General features: G+C 33.6%; 2 protein-coding genes across 4 annotated transcripts in view; one reads left to right on the top strand and one right to left on the bottom strand.

Moving 5' to 3' along the window:
- The window catches only part of LOC140040200 (sorting nexin-4-like), a 30,348-nt gene extending 27,030 nt beyond the window's left edge, over positions 1 to 3,318 (bottom strand). The window contains exons 1-3 of one of the 2 annotated variants that reach the window (XM_072085953.1): positions 3,003 to 3,318; positions 2,339 to 2,386; positions 77 to 189 (exon numbers count right to left, since the gene is read on the bottom strand). In XM_072085953.1, the coding sequence (XP_071942054.1) occupies positions 77 to 189; positions 2,339 to 2,386; positions 3,003 to 3,110 (269 nt within the window). In that variant the 5' untranslated portion in view covers positions 3,111 to 3,318. The remainder of the gene's footprint in view (positions 1 to 76; positions 190 to 2,338; positions 2,387 to 3,002) is intronic. The other variant, XM_072085954.1, reaches the window with a different exon arrangement.
- A 1,544-nt stretch (positions 3,319 to 4,862) lies between these two features.
- LOC140040199 (TGF-beta receptor type-2-like) lies at positions 4,863 to 20,737 on the top strand. Of its 2 annotated transcripts, XM_072085951.1 has the most exons (7): positions 4,863 to 5,350; positions 13,660 to 14,064; positions 14,808 to 15,215; positions 15,699 to 16,522; positions 17,274 to 17,415; positions 17,722 to 17,849; positions 18,234 to 20,737. In XM_072085951.1, the coding sequence occupies exons 1-7, from the start codon at positions 5,299 to 5,301 to the stop codon at positions 18,396 to 18,398; spliced, it is 2,124 nt and encodes a 707-aa protein (XP_071942052.1). In that variant the 5' UTR covers positions 4,863 to 5,298; the 3' UTR covers positions 18,399 to 20,737. The 2 variants fall into 2 exon arrangements, with proteins under 2 accessions (XP_071942052.1, XP_071942053.1); XM_072085952.1 differs by lacking the exon at positions 14,808 to 15,215 and having other exon boundaries at positions 18,234 to 20,736.
- Positions 20,738 to 21,372: the final 635 nt, after the last annotated feature.

Below are 21,372 nucleotides of genomic sequence, written 5' to 3'. Positions count from 1 at the left end.
GGATGTTTAATTCAGATAGAATCCTGTAGAATTGAATTGTTAGGGGTTACAGAATATCACCTTTATACATACTTACCTGGTTTCTACTAGGTACACCGTGTACACATCTTTCAAGCCCATAGACGTCTGAGTTGTACGTTTTTCCTGCTCGATAACGTTTATCTCCATGGCTTCCAAAAGAGTGCCATCCTGCAAGAAATCACCAAAGCCTGTCATTGGTATCCACTCACCCATTCACAACAGAAACTATCAGATGGAAACAAGCTTTAAATAGCTTGTTCTTTACTACAACACCCTGCTAAACCAACAGTTAATCCTCAGGTGTATTTATACCAGCATTGGTATACACAAAGCTGTCTGTAATTTAACAGCATACAGTATGTATCTATTTAAATCAATAATGATATGCAAATTATTATTAAAATGTGATGGTAGTGGATCACAAAGACTGACTGATAGAGTGGTACTGTATCTTGATTTGGTTTATCTGTCGATGAATATGATTACAGTATACTAAATCAAGCAGTCTCATTTGCTTGAAAATTATTTGCCATTTCTCTTTCTTTAAGGTTTTCATACTGCATAGTTTCTTGTCTTGCAATTGATCTCATTGTGATCCAGGCATTAGAGCCTATTTCAATAATCTGATTTAGATCTGTTTACCATATACCTCTGGGCTAGTACAGAATATAATTACTCTTTAGTGGTATTAATTATTATTGAACAAAAGAACACAACCATTAAATTGTGACTTTCTACTACAATAGAGCACTCAATGTAAATCTAACAATTCTTGGAAAACAATCTAACAATATCTAGAATTTCACTCAGGTGAAAATCAATATTTAAAATTAATTTGGTGTTCTAAATTCAAGTTCCAGGTTATGTACAGCTTGTTAACTAGCAGCTTCTTGATAATTTATTCCATGCTTAGACATTATCCAGTCTGTGACTTTTTTGCTTGGTTTTATACTGCAGAATTTATGCAACTGTACTGCTTAACTTAATTGACTAGCAGCTCTTCTAATAGTGAGCATATATTTCCATGCTTATAAATTATACAGTCTGTGATTTTTTTGTTTGGTTTATACTGACAGCATTTATGTAAATGTACTGCTTAGTGAAATAAATGAAGTCTGGTGTGTCTTACTGAGTTATTTCATCATTATTTTTAAAGAATATTGGCACATTGAATTGTAAATGGTTAAAATCCCCAGTACACACCCGCTACAATAGCACAATACAAATCACAATTTAACATTAAACATGCAAACACTACTTTAACTATCAAAACAAACAACCAAAAACAAAAACTACAATAACCTTTATTTTGTTAATTTCAACTATTGTGAGATGATGATGACTCAATGAAAAGAAATAAAAAATGATTATTAAATATTAATACAAATCTTAATTCTTACAAAGGAAAAGTAAAAAAGAAATTAAATGACCTTCAAAAAGACGATGACGATATTTATATATATTGTTTAAATTAAAAGATTCACTAAATTAATGAAAGAAAAACTAACATACAGATCATCAGATATATGTACAGTAGGCCACTTATTGTTGGAACAGAATTCATTCATGCATGTAATCAGTAAGTTGAAAAATAATAAAAATCACAGTTTAATAGTAACAATAATAACAAAAATAGCACGGAAACCTTTGTATATTTTACCCTGGAATAGTATACTAAGGTCTCAAGATGAACAAACAAGACAAACATTTTGGAAAACATGAATTGTAATTATTTCTTGAAATTGAATACAATTGATTTGAGGGATGAATTTTTTATTGCCAGATGTGTATCAACGGATAATGCAAATGTTAATAAAGTGCAATAATTTTAGTCAAAGTTAGATTTATTAGCCACCAAACATAAGAAATAACTGTAACACCTTAACATTTTGTTAAACTACATTTTAACCAAAAAGAAACTAGCTTTGGACTCTTGAAAGGGGGGATAGAGGGGGTATTTGTACTACGCCGAATCACCTGTTGCATGTTTTAAAATTAGGGAAAGCGTTACATTAACACTTTTAAACTAGCACTTTTGTTAAAAATTATCCACTTTAATGTATTATTAGTATTGATTTTTAAATGGTTTGATTGCAAAAAACAGTATTTTATTTTATGAAAATGTTGGTTTATGAAAAAATCTGGAACTTTAAAAAGATTACTGAGCTAACATTTGAATGCACTTTTTCAGTAATTTCACTATTTATTAATCCCATTAATGTAATTTGCTCTGTGAGTGAATATCAGTAGCTACCATGTTCTTTCTGTCTATATAACATTAAAATTGAATTTTGCAAGCAAACATGCTAAATGCTACCTGGACAGTGAGATAAACACAGGGTCTGGGAGGCCTTGCTTGTCGAATCTAAAGAGTGAAAAAAAAAACAGCAGAGGATACATTTAATTAGAAAAAAGTCTTGAAATACAAAAGAATTCATTTAAAAAAACAGGCAATTTTACAACATAAAACTACAACCCACTTCTTGCCTTTATACCCTTTATACTACTATTCTATATACTAAGCCTAGCCTAGTTACTCTAGAACCAGTACTGACACAGATAGAATACACAGTTTTAGTTACAGATCGATCTGGAACTCGCATTTAGTATTATTTTTCTAGAGGCCTAGCCAGGCCTAGTAGTATCTAAAAAATCCGTCATTCCGCTTGAGTTTGTTTGAATGTCAAAAATTAAAATAATAAGGCCTATCCTAGGTCTAGCTAGTCTCTATGCACTTAGAATACATTGAAAGGATTGTCTCAGTCTAGCCTAAGCCTAGGCCTATGTCTATATGAGTGAAACCGGCCAGGGCTACCCACCCTTCATGGCGCTGACGGTCGAAGACTGTTGCTGCTGGTTATTAATGAAAGAAAAGAGGGAGCCTAGCCCTAGCCAAGCTAATGGGCAATTTTAAATCTAAAATACTACGTCTTATAAAAGAGGTTTCCTCATTTAAATTACACATAGATATGTATAAATACCTTGGCTGCAATTTTAGACAGCTCATCGACATCGGTTGTAACGGGAACGGTTGCACTACCCACAGATATTGTAGGGTCATATTCAGGAGATTCTGTTCCATCTGCCATGTTGATTACGTAAACGTACACACACGGTCAATTCCTATGATGAAAATCACTTCCAAAACATTAAACGCGTAAACTGATAGCAGTGTACTACTGTGTACGTAGGCCTACTTTATTTTTGAAAATAACTAGGCCCCTATAAAAAGAAAATGAGAAAAAAATATGCCAAGAAAGAAAGAAAAATGGGAGAAAAAGAAGAAGAAAAAAAATAAGAAAGACTAGAGGGTACTCCGAGAGTACAAACCTCCGCCTACTGTAAAATTCCCCTACATAAAATTCCCCCTGAATATTTTTTTTTTTCATTTTTTTTTATTAGTTCTAAGTGTAAATATATTAACTGCACACTTCAAAGTTGTGGATGACAGTGTGGTGTAATGGTTATGTATCCAGCCTCTCACAGTTGAGATCGCTGGTTCAAGTCCCACTGAGGGGTTTTTTTTTATTATTATTTTTTTTTTTTTTTTTTGTGGACCTTGATCTTTGACCCTGACCCTTCAAAATTTAACCACAATTATATGATGTGTCATTGATCATTGTGGCTAAGTTTGGTGACAATCAGATCAAAACTGTGGTCTCTAGGCAGTAAAATAGTTTTTTGTTAGTTGTGACCTTGACCTATGACCTTTCCCTCTCAAATTCGAACTCGTCCAAGCTTTTTGGGCATAGATCATTGTGTCCAAATTTGGTTAGAATCGGATAAAAACTGTGGCCTCCAGGCTGTTCACAGACACACACACAAACACACAAACACACAAACACACAAACACACACACAAACATACAGGGGTACGTGAAAACATAACCTCCTTGGCGGAGGTAATAAAAAAAAAAGAAATTAGAAATGAAACTTTTCATGTATTTTAATGTTGTCCCCCGTCGTGTTGTCCTCTTTCTATTTTATTGAAGTACATCATTTATCTCAGAGTTCAGACCCATCTAAGTCAATCAATACGTTTATTCAGTTTGACAATAAAAAGTGTACTTTGTCATAGGCCTAATAAGTGAATTTTTCCAGAACTATAGGCCTAAACTACACTAGGACCCTAGGAGAGGGATTCTAAATAATTATTCCATGCCAAGACTAAGACAGTATTTCATTATATTATTATAATAAGACCACGGCCACCATAGAAACTTTTTTTTTCGATCCAAGTTTTGATTTCGCTTCAATATTGAAGGTTATCATTCAAATACAAAATAGACCTTGAATCGATCATAGCGACCTACATTTTTGTCAGTTTTTTTGTTTGTTTTTTTTTGTAATTATGTATTACTATACACGTCACTTTTTAAAATTATCCAAGTGCCAACATAAAATAGGCATAATTATATCAAAACACAAAATGCAAACTTTCTCTAAAAAATGAAACACTATTGATATAAGTAAACAGGATGTGATGTCATGATGTCAAACGCCAACGCGTTTCATTTCGTTGGGTAAAAATTGTGTTGTGCTGCTAATATAACTAGTCACCTTTTTGGCATGCCATATGGAATAATCCATTTTCTGCAACGAAGAATAACATCACATTTGTAATCAAAACAGATACTATATAAAATAATGTTATGACATTTATATTATGTAATAATGCTAAACAATAATTTGCTTGAAAGTAAGTACATAATGCAGTTATAAAACTAAAATTATTTGGTAATGCTTGACGATTTTCCCTATTTGAAAAATAGAATGTTCTGCATTTAGGAATCCCTCTGTTTGGGAGGCGTTTCATATTCATTCAATTCAACTGAACAGTTTTAGTGGATGGATGATCTGTCAAAGACGGGTAAGACCGTTGAACTTCACAAGTCACCACCAGTCTTTGAGTAGTCACTCGATCTTCTTTAATGAAGATTATTTCAATTCCCGTTACTTTCTTCAAAGGAGCGAAACCAAAAAGACACACTAGCGTCAGTCAGTTTTTTGAAATTTGTGAGAAAATCCAAATTTCAAAGGAATCTTCGTTACTATAAATAGAAGACTATTAATCATAGCGTTTCAGTTTGTGTAAATATTGTGAAACTTACTCTGAGATATTATTATTATCCAAAACAATCGTAAACTCGGTTTCACTTTTAGAGACATGCTGTATTTGGAGTTAAATATTGAATAAAGCGACAGATACATACTCTACAAAATAGATGAACATTTGTTGTAGTAGTTTTATTATACATTGTGGAGCTCAGCACTAAAAATGTATTCGCATCAGAGGATTTATACATTGCTTATTGTAGGGATAATTGTTGGTAAGTATGACATCTTCAGGCTACCGTAGGTCTACTACTTACTTGACGAACTATATAATAGGCCTATAATATTAATGACCAAGAGTGATCCATTTTCAAAACGATTATAATACCACCTATATGATAATATGTGATCGTCGTTTGTTGTGACATATTTGAAAAAAAGTTACCATGATTTTCCCTTTTGAATTAAAATTACTCTAGGCCTATATCTGTGAGATTCTTTACGGGGAAACTAAAATGTATTTAAATTTTCCATTCATTCATTGGATTTTAGTAATTTACTGCATTTATATCCGGAAAGCCCTTCCCTTTCTTGGAAAAAATATGTTCCTTATTCCGATGTTATTGGTTCGTTTTACTATGTGTTTCAAATTTCTTATGTTAAGGTTGGGTCAACTGCTGTGAATATAAGTTCCCTTTGGTCTTTCCAATTTCATATTTCATAATTGTTGTTATTCAAATTTCAAGGTATCACGAAGCCAACATGCTACTTGTTTCTAGTCCGTGACTCATACACCTTGATACCAACATCTAATTCCTCATTATTCTTTAATAATTTCTGTGGTTAATATAACAAATACACCATAAGCGTTTAACATCTTTGTAACCCGAGTAGGCATTGAAGTAAAATTAATAATGGTTCTGTCGACATATATGATTGATCATCCGACCCATTTCATAGAAATTGTGGTAAAGTATGTATGTATTTAGTTAGGCATGACATTATCAAATGATTTACTGAAATTGTTACATACTTGTGTACTATCAGGATTTGTTTTCTGAACTTCTAAGCTTTGTGAATTTATTTTGTCACCTTGACATGATTGAAATAAATTCCTTTTTTTTATTTCGGGGAAGCAATTCATATATTATTTACTTCCATTATTAGCATGACCTTTCCGCTTAATTTAACTGATGTAGCAAAACGGCAATTGTTTTATTCACTTAACGGATTAAATTTATATTCATCACTCTACAGAGAGCAATATTTCGCAACTCTATATTTTGATAGAGTTACGAAATTATACGGAAATAATATAGTGTATGGCCTATCTTTTAAATATGGATTTCACACTAAAAAGTTTTAACAATGTTGAGATATAGGCCCTAAGATTCACAGAAATGTCGTGTGTATTTTGTTGGTGTAAGAGTGATTTGATTTGGACTAATATCTATTATTTTCTCCTGGTAATTTATGTGCGGCCTACTGCCGTGAAAATCAGCATAAGCTATACTTTATTTTTAGTCTAGCGACTCTACAGCTCACTATGTCGGTCGGTCGGTAAACACTAACTTGAGCACGCGACTGCGTAGAATGATGCTCATCTCTCGGGGTTGAATTACGTAGGTAGATAAAGAGCCTCACACGCGCACGTAAAAACAAAAAAAAAATCAGGGAAAAAATTTTTGAAGGACCATTAAAGAAACTGCATCTACATCCCAGGTAGTGTGCGCAATATATATATATTGACAAGATTTACAAGTATAGATTTTGACGTGAAATAGTATACTGTTCTGTGCCAACTCATATTGGACATGATCTAAATATGTAATTCCTTATTTCCCCATAGGCCTCAAACAAATTACTCAAAAAGGTCGAATAACATTACATAAACATAGGATATAAAATACTGCTGTGGTTCTACACGGAAATAGTTTTTGTTTTTAGAAATATTTATTGTAAAAGAGCAGCAAATGGAATTTAAGATTGGAGTTTGCAATAAGCTCTCATACGTACGAAACAGGTGGAATGTAGGCCTATGCTCATAGGCGGGGCTCCAATGAAAAGAAGGGAATCCAGTCCTCTTTATGTACCCAAGATAAATAAAATTAGTTATAAACTCAGAAATGTACTTAACATGTTAAATGAAATACAGTATTATTTGATTATTATCAGATAGAGAGAAACAAAAATCCGCCTCTCTTGCTTTAATTACACTTAAAGCAACAGACAATTCCCTCGATATTGTATATATTGGCTTAGATTATCACAAAGAGCTCGGAGAATTTCATTGTCCCAAAATTGTCCCCATGACAATCATGTGACTAAAGTTTTGAATTAATATTTGTTTTGATGTCTCGTATTTTATTGAATTAAGTGTCGTCTCTTGGCATCGTTTAAAGTAATTCTGATTACATGATGGCTGGAATTGAAATCAGAACTAGGCCTCTGTACTCGTATTTTTGTCGACATTTCCTACCATGAGCAACGAAGCCTATGATAAAACATAGGATCTTTTGTTGTAACAATGAATTTACTAAAACATTGAACTTTCTAATGCGTTTCAAATTCCAAGCAGAAACCATCGAATTAAAAAGTTTAAGAAGAATACTATAGTCCATAGTAGTCTTGTTATACCACCGGTTAGACACGACATTAGTTGAAATACTATGTTTAGGCCTAATTAGTAATTAGCTGAGCTTATTTTTATATGACTCCATAGTAATTGTTTAGCTTTAGAGGTCAGGTGCGGGCAAAACATTTCTATTGATCATACATTCAAATAATTATCGATCTATAGTTTCCCTATGTTTCATCGATTTTATTTGTGTTACACCATCTTGTTGAAAACAAGCACTTTTTTATCAGTGTGGAGGAGGGGGGAGGGGATAGTTCAAATTATACAGTAATATCTCTATTCTTTTGTACACAAATGTTGTAAATAGAGCGGCTTAGAGACCATATATCCACCTCTTTTTCACATTCTAGGGTTCACCAGACAGGCCTACATGTTATTACATTAATTAGGTTAAAATACCTAACTACTGAAAAAAGGTAGTTCTGGTTTTTATAGCAGAATTTTGCCAAATTTTGTATTTGACCATTTTAAGTGTTGATTTCTATTACAAATATTTGATTTATGTACAACTAACCAGATATTATATTTAAAACTCATGCCTGCACCTGAGCTTTAATATAATCTGTATTATAAATTTGTTTTCGTTGATGATGGCCTTGTGTATATAGTTTACAGCTTGTTTACGGATTTAGAATGTTCTCATCACCCGTTCACATGGCCTTTTGCCAACAGTAGGAAATCAATTGTCACTAATAAAAAAAATTGTTCCTATCGGTCACACAAGTTGTCGCACGAAGAGACAAGAATTAGAAACAATGCAATCGTTCCAAGTTGGAATGAGAAACATTTCCGTTGCTGACGTAGAAATAGATTTTCGAAGCAGCACTTACAATGTTATATTAAGGTAATACAATATTACCTTATATAAAATTGTATTGTAAGCGCTACTTCCTCATAGGCCAGAAAGGTAATTGTTTGTACTTTTCTCTGTGATGTTTCGTTGTACAATAAACCGTGGTTGACTAGCAGCAGTGGCACTAGGGTTTTTAGTCACTCGATTCTGCAGCTGTCATGAAATATATTCTAACTGAAAGTCAGCTAAAATGTGTCTCGGTGTATTAACAACTTTTAATACATGAATATATATATATATATATATATGTCAATTAGGTTCTATTTAGAGACAAAGAGGTATACTTGCTTACATTGGGCATCGCTATAAAATGTAATAATACACATATTTACGCTATATTTTCTGCAGATAGAACGTACGTAACCTACATGTCATATGACTTGACATTGTTGAATCCTCAACTCTCTACCGCTTAATTCCCACCCGCGCTAGCACTGAATAGCACATAACCACTGAAAGTTGTATTCGTTATAAAGGTAGACCTATTGTTAAAATTGTTCTGCTACCTTTGAAACTTTAAACGTTTTGTTAAATCCAAAAGATAAATAATAATGAATAGAGTTGCTAAATCTCTTGACCTGATTTCCATTTTATGAGTTGCGGAGCTGAATTCCAGTCCCAGAGAGGTTATAATTAATATACTAGGCTTATATCTGGCAAATGTTAGGCCTATATTGAACTTGAAATGTTTTAAGTTGTAGCCTATTTATACCATCCTTGCCATTTTGCAGCATATGCATTGCAGCAATAAAATACAGGTCCTAGATGGCCTACATAAAACCGAGTTTGAAATTAGAATTGATCTTTAGTTATGATTTTAGGAAACCTTTATAATAAATGGGTACATTCCCTTGGGACATATTGCTTGGCATATTTAGTGACAGAAAGGCAATTATCTATGTATAAAGTGTAAGATTGCACTTGCTACAATTCACACAATAGGCCTATTTTGCATTTGTATAAAAACTAGAAAGATCATTTTTCCTTCCGTAAATAAAACAAATAAAAACCAATATGCGAATTATATCAATATAGAATATGTTTAAATATTTGTTTGTATATAATTCAGTTATTAAATTCAAATGAATGTATTACAATGTCACCAATCCTATTTAGCTTCAGTGTCAAAGATGACGCCTAGAGAGAATCGAGGTCACTGGTTTAGTCACTGGGGCAAAACCAGTCCAGTTTGTTATTCGAGCAGCAGGTTCGTGCAACCGAAATAATCTAATTTGTTTCTTTCAACTCCACATGATAATGATATGTTAACTGCACTAATGAACTTGAGTTAATGGAGAAAAATCAACATATGGCTTTTAGCCCAATTTTGTTTAGTTCATGACCTTTTAACACTTTAACAGCTTAATTGCAAACAATATAAATTGAGAAGGAATTACTTGTTAGTAATTATATCACTACGAGAAAAGGTAAAGGTAAAGGTAAAGGTAAAGGTATTTATATTTGTCCTCAATTACCAATGAAATGTTTCAATACTCTTTGGATTATTTATCAATGTTCGCATATACATTATACAGTATTTCACTTACGTTAGGTGGTATGATATGATAAAAGCTATGACGACGACACAAGAAAGACAATGTTAAATTTAATTTAATACTTTATTACAAAGCACTCATGTTATTTATTTTACGGAATATGTAATACAATGTGTTTCAATATCTATAAAAAAAAGCTTTTGCAAAAAAAGAGTGTTGCATCGCCAAACTATGTACTCTGTCAGATGTACGCTAAATTGTGACTACTGTATATTATAGAAAATGTCATCCGTAACCATACATTGATACAGGTAGAATCGGATGGAGTGCAGCAAGTTTTGCCGAATAACGTGACATTCTTGCAAACCCCATGCGTGGTCAATTTGAATTATCAGCTGTTTTATTGTTTGGTTGCGTGAACTTGCTTGGGAAAAAACACTACCCAATTGTGCAACGCGGCCATTTCTTGTTTTAACTTGCATAAGTATCACTGCATCTGTGCTTAGTTTGTTCTGTAGGTTGATGAATTTTTTTTATTCGTATTAATAAAGCCTCTAAAATGGACAGAAGAAGAAGCAGCCAAATCAATATCAAAACAATACAATATACAATAATTGTTTGACATGCACGATGCAATGGGATTATTATAACATTTCAATCATTTCCATTATTTTTTCTTTGAATTAACCAAATTTAATCTTAAAATTTTAATAGAGAGATCCAAAACTGTGAAAGTTAAACCTGTTATGGTAAATAGAGATATATAAGTATACACATTTTTAAAATCCATTCTAAACTCTTGAACTCACACATTCTATCAATAATTAGTCAGATGATTGTACTAGTTATAGGTGACAAGAACTATCCGCAAATCTTGATATGGGACTGCTGACTCTTGTAGTTACAGTAATCGTATTACTTTAGCAGTCCCTGACCAATTCATCTTTGTACATTGTATATTATGTTTTGTTGGTCAAATAAATAAATGAAATGAAATGAAATAAACCACAATTGTATAATAAAAGAATTTACACGGTTTGTAGAAACGATTCAAAGAATACAAAACTGTAACTTTGGGATTAACTTTTACGAATAGGCCTACTACCTATTTAATATTATACGGTTATCCATTGTCTTGATCTACACTCAACCTGGCTTAACTTTACGAATATTGTCTGATAGACATTGCGTTTTCTCCCGCATTTTCTGCTGATGACTTTACAATAGGCGAGGTATACAATCCATGCAAGTACTCGACTCAACTACACTCGAACTAAATTAGATTATACCGAACAGTAAAACTGTGTGAAATAAGATCTTTTTCAATGTTTATTTCTCTCCACTCGACGCCTACACATGCTTGTTTTCCAGGCGTGCTGAAAAACTGAAATATGAGAATTTACCCCTACCATTGTTTACGTGCATGATGGCGGCCCTGTGAAAGTATAAACAAATAATTAATCAATTCAATGTCTATTAAAAATTCATCTTTCAACTTTATCCTTGATGTCATAGTCGTTATCATAGCGCCATTTTCTATTTTTGTAAAACCCCCCAAGGCAATTTTTAAAACAAAATTATTTCAATAGGCCTATAATGGCAATTTTGTGTTTGTATTTCTATCTAAATGTTCAGAAACGGTAATTCGGATATCGTCATGAGTCCTGGTTTTTTTAGATGTCCGTTCCTTTTATTGTCTATGATGTTTTGTTATGTACCTTATTACGATTTAATATTTTCCTTTTTTACAATTTTAGTGTAAATCTATACTACTGTATAACGAAATTCTTCACATGAGTCATACATTGTATAAACATAAACTTGAGTTACAATTACGGGGTCAGAGGGGGAATTGTATCGGCCAACAGGTAATGTGTCAAATTACAACGTTACACGCATTGGCATTAAGCAAAATTGAAAATAATGTAATACTGTACCGGTACCTCTGTATAATATATTTAATACTCTAAATTATACTCTAATTACGTGGAGTGACAAAAAAAGGAAAACAGTGACTCTACTACATTTTGGAAAGAATGAACATATACACATAATCGAATTAGAAGCGACACTGTGCCCAACAAATGATTATTATTATTGATAGTTGTACTATATTATATATGACATTTGAACTTTTCTTCATTTACGGGTAAAATGATAGGACCAACACATTTAGAGCAGTGATAACTTAATTATTTCAACATAAACAAATTTATAAGAAGCGAAAAAAACTGTAGATAGGGCCTATCTATAAACACAGTCCTTTCACGATGGGCCATAATGTAGGCCTAAACGTAAAAAGTTATGATCCATGATTTTTAAAGTGGCCTCCTAGTGCTATATCTTTGTTTAGCGAAGTTCTGTTACAACCCAGTCTTAACCCTGTAAAATTAGAAGGTTCGGAGTTTGAATCTCAGTTTGAGAGGGGTTTTTCAACGTATCGTTTCACAAAAAATTTATGATCTACATTTTGAGTTTTCCTTTTTCCGTTACGAGTAGGCCCTTATAAGTTATGAATCCACGTCTTCTTGATTTTTTAGTCTGGCAAATTAATTATGAGTTTAAGAGATAACTAATGTTAAATTGTACAGGAACTGATGCGGAAAGCGTCGTCTGTCGTTCAATGTAGGCCTCCAATAAAATCCCAATACTTGCCAATTGATCATTTGACCATGACATTTGAAATTTCCGCCCCGCCATTTTAACCTTGGAAACTGAAAGTTTTGATGTTCATTATGAATGATTGTGATAACAATACAGGCTATATTGTACTAATGAAAATAAACTGATGATCTTAAAGCCTTATCTACACTATCAAAGTTTATGTGACAAAAAAAAGATGATGTCATATTCCTACTATTTTTGGAAATATCACTACCATATTTGGGCACTTCATACTTTTTTGTCAAACTATTTTGATAGTGTATGTAGAAAGAGCTTGAGATATATTTCTCAAACTTTCCTAAAACAAACCGAGGTCAAACAAACCTTAGAATTCGTTAAAGAAAAAAAAAAGAGGGGAGTGTTGAGTAAAATGCTAGTACTGTAGGCCTACAGTAACTAGTACAGTAACTGGCCAATTATAACAAATGAGTTCAATGAAATATTACACGTTAAATTGTGTAAGTAATTTGTTTAATCTTCATTTGATTTATCCAGTGAGTGTTGGAATCGGATGAGAATGTGAGACTACCGTTGAGAAACAATCTCATCTCTTTTTCTAGTCTAGTGAACCGTGGAAATGCTTCAAGTCCATGCTACATCTCTTTCAAATGAGATGACACGATAAAATGCTGTATTCTTTTTTCACATCCAACAGCGAATAAATTATAAGTCTCATTTGAGAGGCTTTGGGAATGAAGTTGAAAGAGTCGTGAGTTACAACCCTGGCACTAGGTCAGGATTGAACCCCGGACCTTAGGATTGGAAGGCAAGCATGCTAACCACCAAGCTGCAGCTCCACTATGCTAACCACTAAGCTACAGCTCCAATATGAGACAACTAATTGAGCCAACCAACTTAGAATCTATTCCATTTACTTTGCTCTCAACCCATACTGATGCTTAAAGTATTTTCTTTCTTGTTTTCCTTTTTTAGTTTGCCTATTCGAAGTCAGCAATAGTATTTGGTGCCCGGAATGCACTAGTACAGGTACCATCCAATGTAATACTATTGAAGATGGGATTATGCAATGTCACCTGACAAATTGTCCGTTAACAGAATGCGATGCGGACAGTGAGTGTACGCTGTTATCGGGATTCCATGATAATGGAACTGTTATAGAAAGCTCTCATTATGCTGGATGTTTTCCAGTAGATAAAAATGATGAGATTTACGCTGTAACCGAGTGCTCCGAGTCCATTGATCATGACTACGGGGACTTCAGTTGCCAATGTGCTGTTTCAAATTGTACGTCAAACTTTATAGTATATCCAGAGGGGTACAAACCACCACCAAAACCCCAACTACCTCCACCGGACAAAGACAGTACAAATTCTTCAGGTTAGTTTGTTTCTTTCTTATTTCCATATGATTGTCCCTCAAAACATGAAAAATAAAATCAGACTTTGAATATATAATGTGCCATTTTCTAGTTTTTATATAGTTATTAGCTTTCAACGCCCTAACAATTAACAAAAATAATGGTTTCCCTTATAAAACGACAAATAAACAGTAAATTTAAGTTTTTAACCAGAAACCCATTGAAATCCAGACAATGAGTTCCGGTTGACTATTTGTTTAATTAAATTACAGTTTTATCAGGTAACTAATATTTTCAATTCATAACTATGCCATTATCATGGCATATTCAACCAAAATTGTTTAAGTATTTTACCAAAAATGTTTATTTGTTTGAACAGGGAGTTGTTAATATTAACAACTTACTGGTTTGAACATTGTCGTGAATTGTATCTTATTAAGCATGGTTGGAGAAGAAATATTTAGAATCTCGAGCCTTGCTTAAAAAAAAATTCCGTTTGTTAGATTTTATGGTGACGTCACTAATTGTTTCTTTTGTTTTTTCTTAGACACTACTACCATCAGTACTCTCAACATTTCTATATTTTCAATCGATATTTTTTTCAAACGCATCCAACAGCGAGTAACTTATAAACTAAATCTCATTAAGCTACAGCTCCACTATGAGCCAACCAATTGAGCCAACCAACTTAGAATCTATTCCATTTACTTTGCTATCAACCCATACTGATGCTTAAAATATTTTTCTTGTTTTCCTTTTTTAGTTAGCCTAATCGAAGTCAGCGATAGGATTTGGTGCCCGGAATGCGCTGGTACAGGTACCATCCAATGTAATACTATTCAAGATGGGATTATGCAATGTCACCTGACAAATTGTCCGTTAACAGAATGCGATGCGGACAGTGAGTGTACGCTGGTATCGGGATTCCATGATAATGGAACTGTTATAGAAAGCTCTAATTTTGCTGGATGTTTTCCAATAGATAACAAAGATGAGATTTACACTGGAAATACCGAGTGCTCCGAGTTCATTGATCATGACTACGGGGACTTCATTTGCCAATGTGCTGTTTCAAATTGTACGTCAAACTTTATAGTTTATCCAGAGGGGTACAAACCTTCACCAAAACCCCAACTACCTCCACCGGACAAAAACAGTACAAATTCTTCAGGTTAGTTTGTTTCTTTCTTATTTCCATATGATTGTCCCTCAAAACATGAAAAATAAAATCAGACTTTGAATATATAATGTGCCATTTTCTAGTTTTTAAATAGTTATTAGGTTTCAACGCCCAAACATTTAACAACAATAATGGTTTCACTAATTATAAAACGACAAATAAACAGTAAATTTAACCAGAAACCCATTGAAATCCAGACAATGAGTTCCGGTTGACTATTTGTAATTAAATTACAGTTTTATCAGGTAACTAATATTTTCGATCCATAACTGTGACATTACCATGGCATGTTTAACAAAAATTCGTTTGAACAGGGAGTTGTTAATATTAACTTACTGGTTTGAACATTGTCGTGAATTGTATCTTATTAAGCATGGTTGGAGAAATCGTAGAATCTCGAGCCTTACTTAAAAAAATGTTCGTTTGTTAGATTTTATGTTGACGTCACTAATTGTGTCTTTTGTTTCTTCTTAGACTCTACTACCATCAGTACTCTCAAAATATCTAATCAAAAAGTGGGACAAAACATAAGCGGTTACGTTATTGGTGGAATCGTAATGGGTAGTTTAACCATATTGATCATTCTGGCACTTTTCGGCATAAAAATTGCTCAACAACGTCGCCGTCTTATGGAAGATTATAAACATGGAAGACCATCAAGCAACGCAGAAAGCACAAGTGTTGATATAACATCGGAAGGAAGTGATCAGAAGATTATTGGAGCCGACACACCACCAGAGAGTCCGATTCATGATTATAATCAAAATATGAGGATAACGTTAGACTATATAATTGGAAGAGGGCGCTATGGTGCCGTATGGAAAGCAGAATGGAAACAACGGGATCAGATCAAAGACGTTGCCGTCAAGGTGTTTCACTCTTACGATTCAACGTCATGGAATGTTGAGAAAGACCTCTTCACAGACGCGTCAGTTTCTCTTGCACATGAAAACATTGTAAGGTTTATATCTGCTGAAGAAAGACGTCAGGCTTATCAACGGAATTTGTGGATAGTTACAACTTTTTATGAAAATGGCTCTTTGATGAACTATATTAAAGTTAACACATTAGATTGGGAACAATTTTGCTTGATGGGTCTGACGCTCTGTCGTGGCATTGCTCATCTACATTCTGATTATTCTCCTAATGGTTTGCGGAAAGTACCAATTGCTCATAGAGACTTGAAAAGTTCAAATATACTGGTAAAACCTGACGGGTCATGTGCTATAGCAGATTTTGGTCTTGCGGTTCGACTCGATCCTACGTCCTCTACCGATGAGATGGCTAACAATGGCCAGGTACAGTATAAACTAAGGTTTCATATTTTCCACATTTATATTATATGCCTCACAAATGATTATACGTTTTATGATGGGTGCTTCACAGCGAGTTTGTTAAACAATTAAACATAAATTGGGGTTTTATAATTTAAATAAATTATATATTATGATTTTACTAGTGATAATATAGGTACAGGATGAGCCATCCCAAGTTTCTGAAAACAGACAGTAGATAATATTATTATATTATTATACTATTATACGAAATAAACAAATGAATAGATGAATGCACCTAGTTAAACTTGCTTCTAAGGAATTTACTAAAAATGATAAATAGTGAATACTCGATCTTTTAAAATAATTGTTAAGTGCTCTTGATCTTACTTCAGTTAATAGAGAAATATTATAAAGGTTTTGTTTACGTTTCCAAAGAACGCTTGTCTTGACAACATAGCGCATAATACACGCGCGCGTATGCACCCAGTCGGAAAAGCGTAGAGACGGAAAGCGCACACGCCCAAAGGTCGCGTTCGCTTTTATTATACCAACGATTTATAATAATAGAGAAAACGTTGGTAACACCAATGAGGAGTTAATAAAAACTCTTTGGTAACACTTTTCCACTATCGTTAGGAAGCAGCTGTTCAGTAGGTCATTCTTTACTTCACCGTTAAGGTTACGCTGCAAAACAAAAACTTACTTTTTTTTTTATGTAAAAGGTTAAAAAAACATCATTAGGCCTATATTAATTAGTACCCATTATTTCTAGGTTGGTACCCCAAGGTACATGGCACCAGAAGCACTTGAGTGTAAGGTTAACCTGCGAGATATCGAAGCTTTCAAACAAATGGACGCATACTCAATGGCTTTGATCTTGTGGGAGATGGCGATGAGATGTGACGTCATTGGATGTAAGTTTCATGAATATTAAATAAGATTGACTAATGTAGCATTTAACTATGTAGATATAGCAGTCAACAAGCATCAGAAGGTTGAGAAACTAGACTGATGTAACCGTTTGTAATTGTAACAGAAAGAGAGAAACCACCTCTCAGCGATAACGCTGCAATATTATGAAACGGTGGTAAAGACGATATGATCAGAAAAGAGTTAGATAAATATCCCATATACGATCAAAATGTAAATTAAATAGGCTCTTCACTTTTGATAAATCCGTTTTGACTATTTCTCATATTTTATATTATTTTTACAATTAGATGCCCATGAATATCAGCTACCGTTTGGAGATAAGGTATCCGGCCACCCGTCGATGGAAAAAATGAAAACATTAGTGGCATACAGTCGGTTACGACCACCGATACCAGAGCAATGGTCCACTGTTACGGTATGAAAGGGAAAATGTGCTATTTCTTACCTAACTAAGACATATAGGCAGGTTATACTAAACAAGGAAAATTGTATATTAAAACAAAACAATTTTGTTTAAACAAAATTCAAATGGGAATTTATGGTAATGGGATATTAAAACACAGGTACTGAATCTAAAGGTTTTTACCATATTACGTTTCTAGTATTGTTTAAATGGCAGGTAAGTGATCCAAGTATTCTTCCTACCCACAAGATTAAATCCTATCAATGGTTTGAAAGCTGTTATAGGCTAGCATAACGTTTTTTAGTACCGTAACTGTTTTCTGAGAAAGGAATTAGAGACGACAACAAGAACTATTCACTGGCAATAAATAACGTTATTATTCTAATTTCTTTTCAGGGTATGAAAATTGTTTCAGCTACAATTCAAGACGGTTGGGATGACGATCCGGAAGCCCGTCTATCAGCATCGTGCGTCGAGGTTAGATTCTACGACTTGTCTACGTTTATAAATGGACGTCAGTTAGTCGAAAAAGACGAAACTTCTCCAGTCACAGTTGTATGACACCTTCTGCAATAACCTTGATGATCAGTAAAGACGTTAAAAACGAGGAAAATTGCAAGGAACCTTATGGTTATGATGTATAAGAGAAGTAGATCATTATACATTGTTCAAAGACCTTGCATGGATAAAAGCTCCTTCATTGGAGTAATCATTGTTACTCCATAATATCTAAACAAACTGGCCTTGGGCCGGGTGCAACGGACGACCGGTGTAAGACTAACATGCACCTACGGGAAAAAATCACACCCGGGCCGGGTCTTGATATTTGGAAACTGTCAATATATCTTTGAGTCAATATATTTTACAGTTGCTTTAGGCCTATAACGAAGGAAACGAACTCTACGTTATATAATTTCCACGTCGTGAAATGGACTAATAATGAACAATGCATGTTTACAATCGGCCGAAGTTAATGGCAGAAATTCTGAGTTTCCAAGATGTTTACGAACATAGGTTGGTTAATGTGCTTGAGTCAGTCGGATGTACAATTTGAGTAAAGACTTTAAAATTTATGAATGACTAAATGCTTGCACATGATAACTTAACACACTGTTTTGCATGCGAATATTAGATTCTTATTGTGGAAATCGTTGGTTCACAATGAAACTGAGAATGATGCCCCATCGTAAACATTATTGTTTTGAGCGATTGAACGTAAAAAACAGATGGACAATGTGGTTTAACCTTTGAAAATTACCGCCGTTACCGCAAATGATTTTTAATACATTTTTTACGACGACGATGACGATGATGATGATGATGATGATAATGACAGATTGACGAGATGATGACATAGACAAACATATACCTATCTAGCCTTGTATGTGATAGGCCTACATGACTGCGACTATTTTAGTTAGGAGACAAACTAACGAAATTACTGGACTGGACATTGGACTCGCATACAAGTCTACAAAACACAATTACAACATCTAATTTATATTTAGTATACTGTAATTTAATTACTGTCAGGTTCATTGTTTCGGGGCTCACATCGAATTTATATTTAGTATAATAATAATATCCAAGTTCCTGGACCCAAGTGTGGGTCATACAATACCATGCATACTCCTAAAAAAATGTTATTTAGAATTGGTAAATTGCAGAAAAGTGACGACAAGACATGACGTGTATTAAAAATGTAAAGTGTTCATATATTATTGACATACTGTAGTACGTATGGTGACAACTTTCCACGACGATTACGGACTTACTACTGGTAACGTTTCCTAGTTGTGACGACGCGTTTATAACGCAATAGAACATCATTGTTTAACTATTGAAAAGAATGACTGTACTTAATGTGTTCTAGTAGCAAAGGCAATCTTTTTTCTAATCAATTTATAATGTATTTTGTTCTTTTTAAATTTGCATCGTATAGTAATTATAACATTGCAATTAAGTATGTTTGTTTACAATTGTTTAGTATTATTAAGGCTTATCAATAGTTGTTTGTTTAAATTTATTTTTAGTAATAATTTGTCTTTAAATTTAATTATATATAATACTTAAGATCAAACGGTAATAAATTTGAAATGCACTATGGACTGGTAGATCCATAGAGGATTTCGCAACAATGTGTTGGCATTGGGTGTGGTGAATGAAAAAATAAATGTTGCTATATTAGCTGTACTTGGTTTCTATAACGAGGAACGGATTGTTATAGCAATAACAGTTGTATTTTTATGTGTCTAAAGCTCTGTCTACACTATCAAATTAGTAGACAAAAAAATGTGATGTGCTCATAATTATATGGACACATCACCTTTTTTTTGTCAAACCAGCTCAAGGTGGTGTTCAACAACTCATATCATTAAACTGAACAAAAGTAGATATAACTTCTTCTTTATTAATTTGTAAAATATACCTTATATATTATTTTTGTATGAGTAAATCAATTAGGTGCTCATGCATTAACAAATGCATGTAATATATTGTACAGATAAACGGATCGTTATTTTTCATATTTTTAACGTGTATATAAGTGTATGTCACAAACGAACTAACTGTAAAAATGAAAATGAATAAACAATGTAATATTTGAGATCGTTGGTGTTTGTTAGTTTGAAAACAGCAGGTTTAAAGGGAATGAAGACGATATTGATATCGCCACGGGAGATGAAGATTGAATCATAGAAAAACCACAATCAAAACTTCAATCAAAACTTCACGGAAGTGATATTAAGCGAAAGGCTAGATTAAACTGTGGGGTTCTTTCATGTCATGTTTCCATCCATAACAAATGAAAGTCCCAGTCAGTCAGCTGACTGACAAAGAGACCCATGTTTTATAATCGTAATTTTGAATAGATCACAGCGGCCTAGATTTGTTAAAGCAAACAGTACGAATGCACGGTTACCTATAGTGTAGTGATGTCAAGAGAGATTCATTCATCGTCTAAAGCTTTGTCCGGGTCGATGTACTTTAAATACAATTATAAGAAATTACCTTTTCCAGTTAAACTGATACCTGTTGTACCGTACCGTCATACTTTAGAATTGCGCAATCACTAGGCTAGGACTACTTAGTACAAGCTGTTGTCAGTTAACAGAACTACAGTACTGTATGTAACAAGTCGTTTTGTTACTTACAGGTGTATGATAAACTATTCAAATTGAGTATTTGCCTAATTATGCGCCCGGACCCACGTGTTACTGTTTATCTGAAAAAGTTGATATGCCTATTGTAACCTACAGAGTAATAATAATAAAGAGCACAACATACAAAATAACAATTCAAACATAATATGCCTACTTACTATTGAAAACAATTAAATTGGTTAATGTTTAATTTTATCGATTTAAGGAGGACAGCCTACATACAAGAATCATCTTCATATCACGTACACAACAACCAAGCGTACCTGTTCGTTGTCGTCAAAACAGAACACGGATAATGCGCGCGCAGTAACGATGGAAATGGGTATCTTACGCGGTTGTTGCCAGAGAGATGCAACAGCGTTGTCCTAGACGAC

Source organism: Antedon mediterranea, chromosome 2, assembly GCF_964355755.1.
Source record: "Antedon mediterranea chromosome 2, ecAntMedi1.1, whole genome shotgun sequence".
NCBI lineage: Eukaryota > Metazoa > Echinodermata > Crinoidea > Comatulida > Antedonidae > Antedon > Antedon mediterranea.
Note: the sequence above shows the minus strand (reverse complement) of the source record. Positions and strands in the feature narration are given on the sequence as shown.

Excerpts from the sequence above, each read along its gene's own strand:
- LOC140040199 (XM_072085951.1), top strand. The coding sequence starts at position 5,299 with ATGTATTCGCATCAGAGGATTTATACATTGCTTATTGTAGGGATAATT. Across the intron at positions 14,065-14,807 it reads AGACAGTACAAATTCTTCAG|TTAGCCTAATCGAAGTCAGC; the intron begins GTTAGTTTGTTT and ends TTCCTTTTTTAG. Across the intron at positions 16,523-17,273 it reads AGATGGCTAACAATGGCCAG|GTTGGTACCCCAAGGTACAT; the intron begins GTACAGTATAAA and ends CATTATTTCTAG.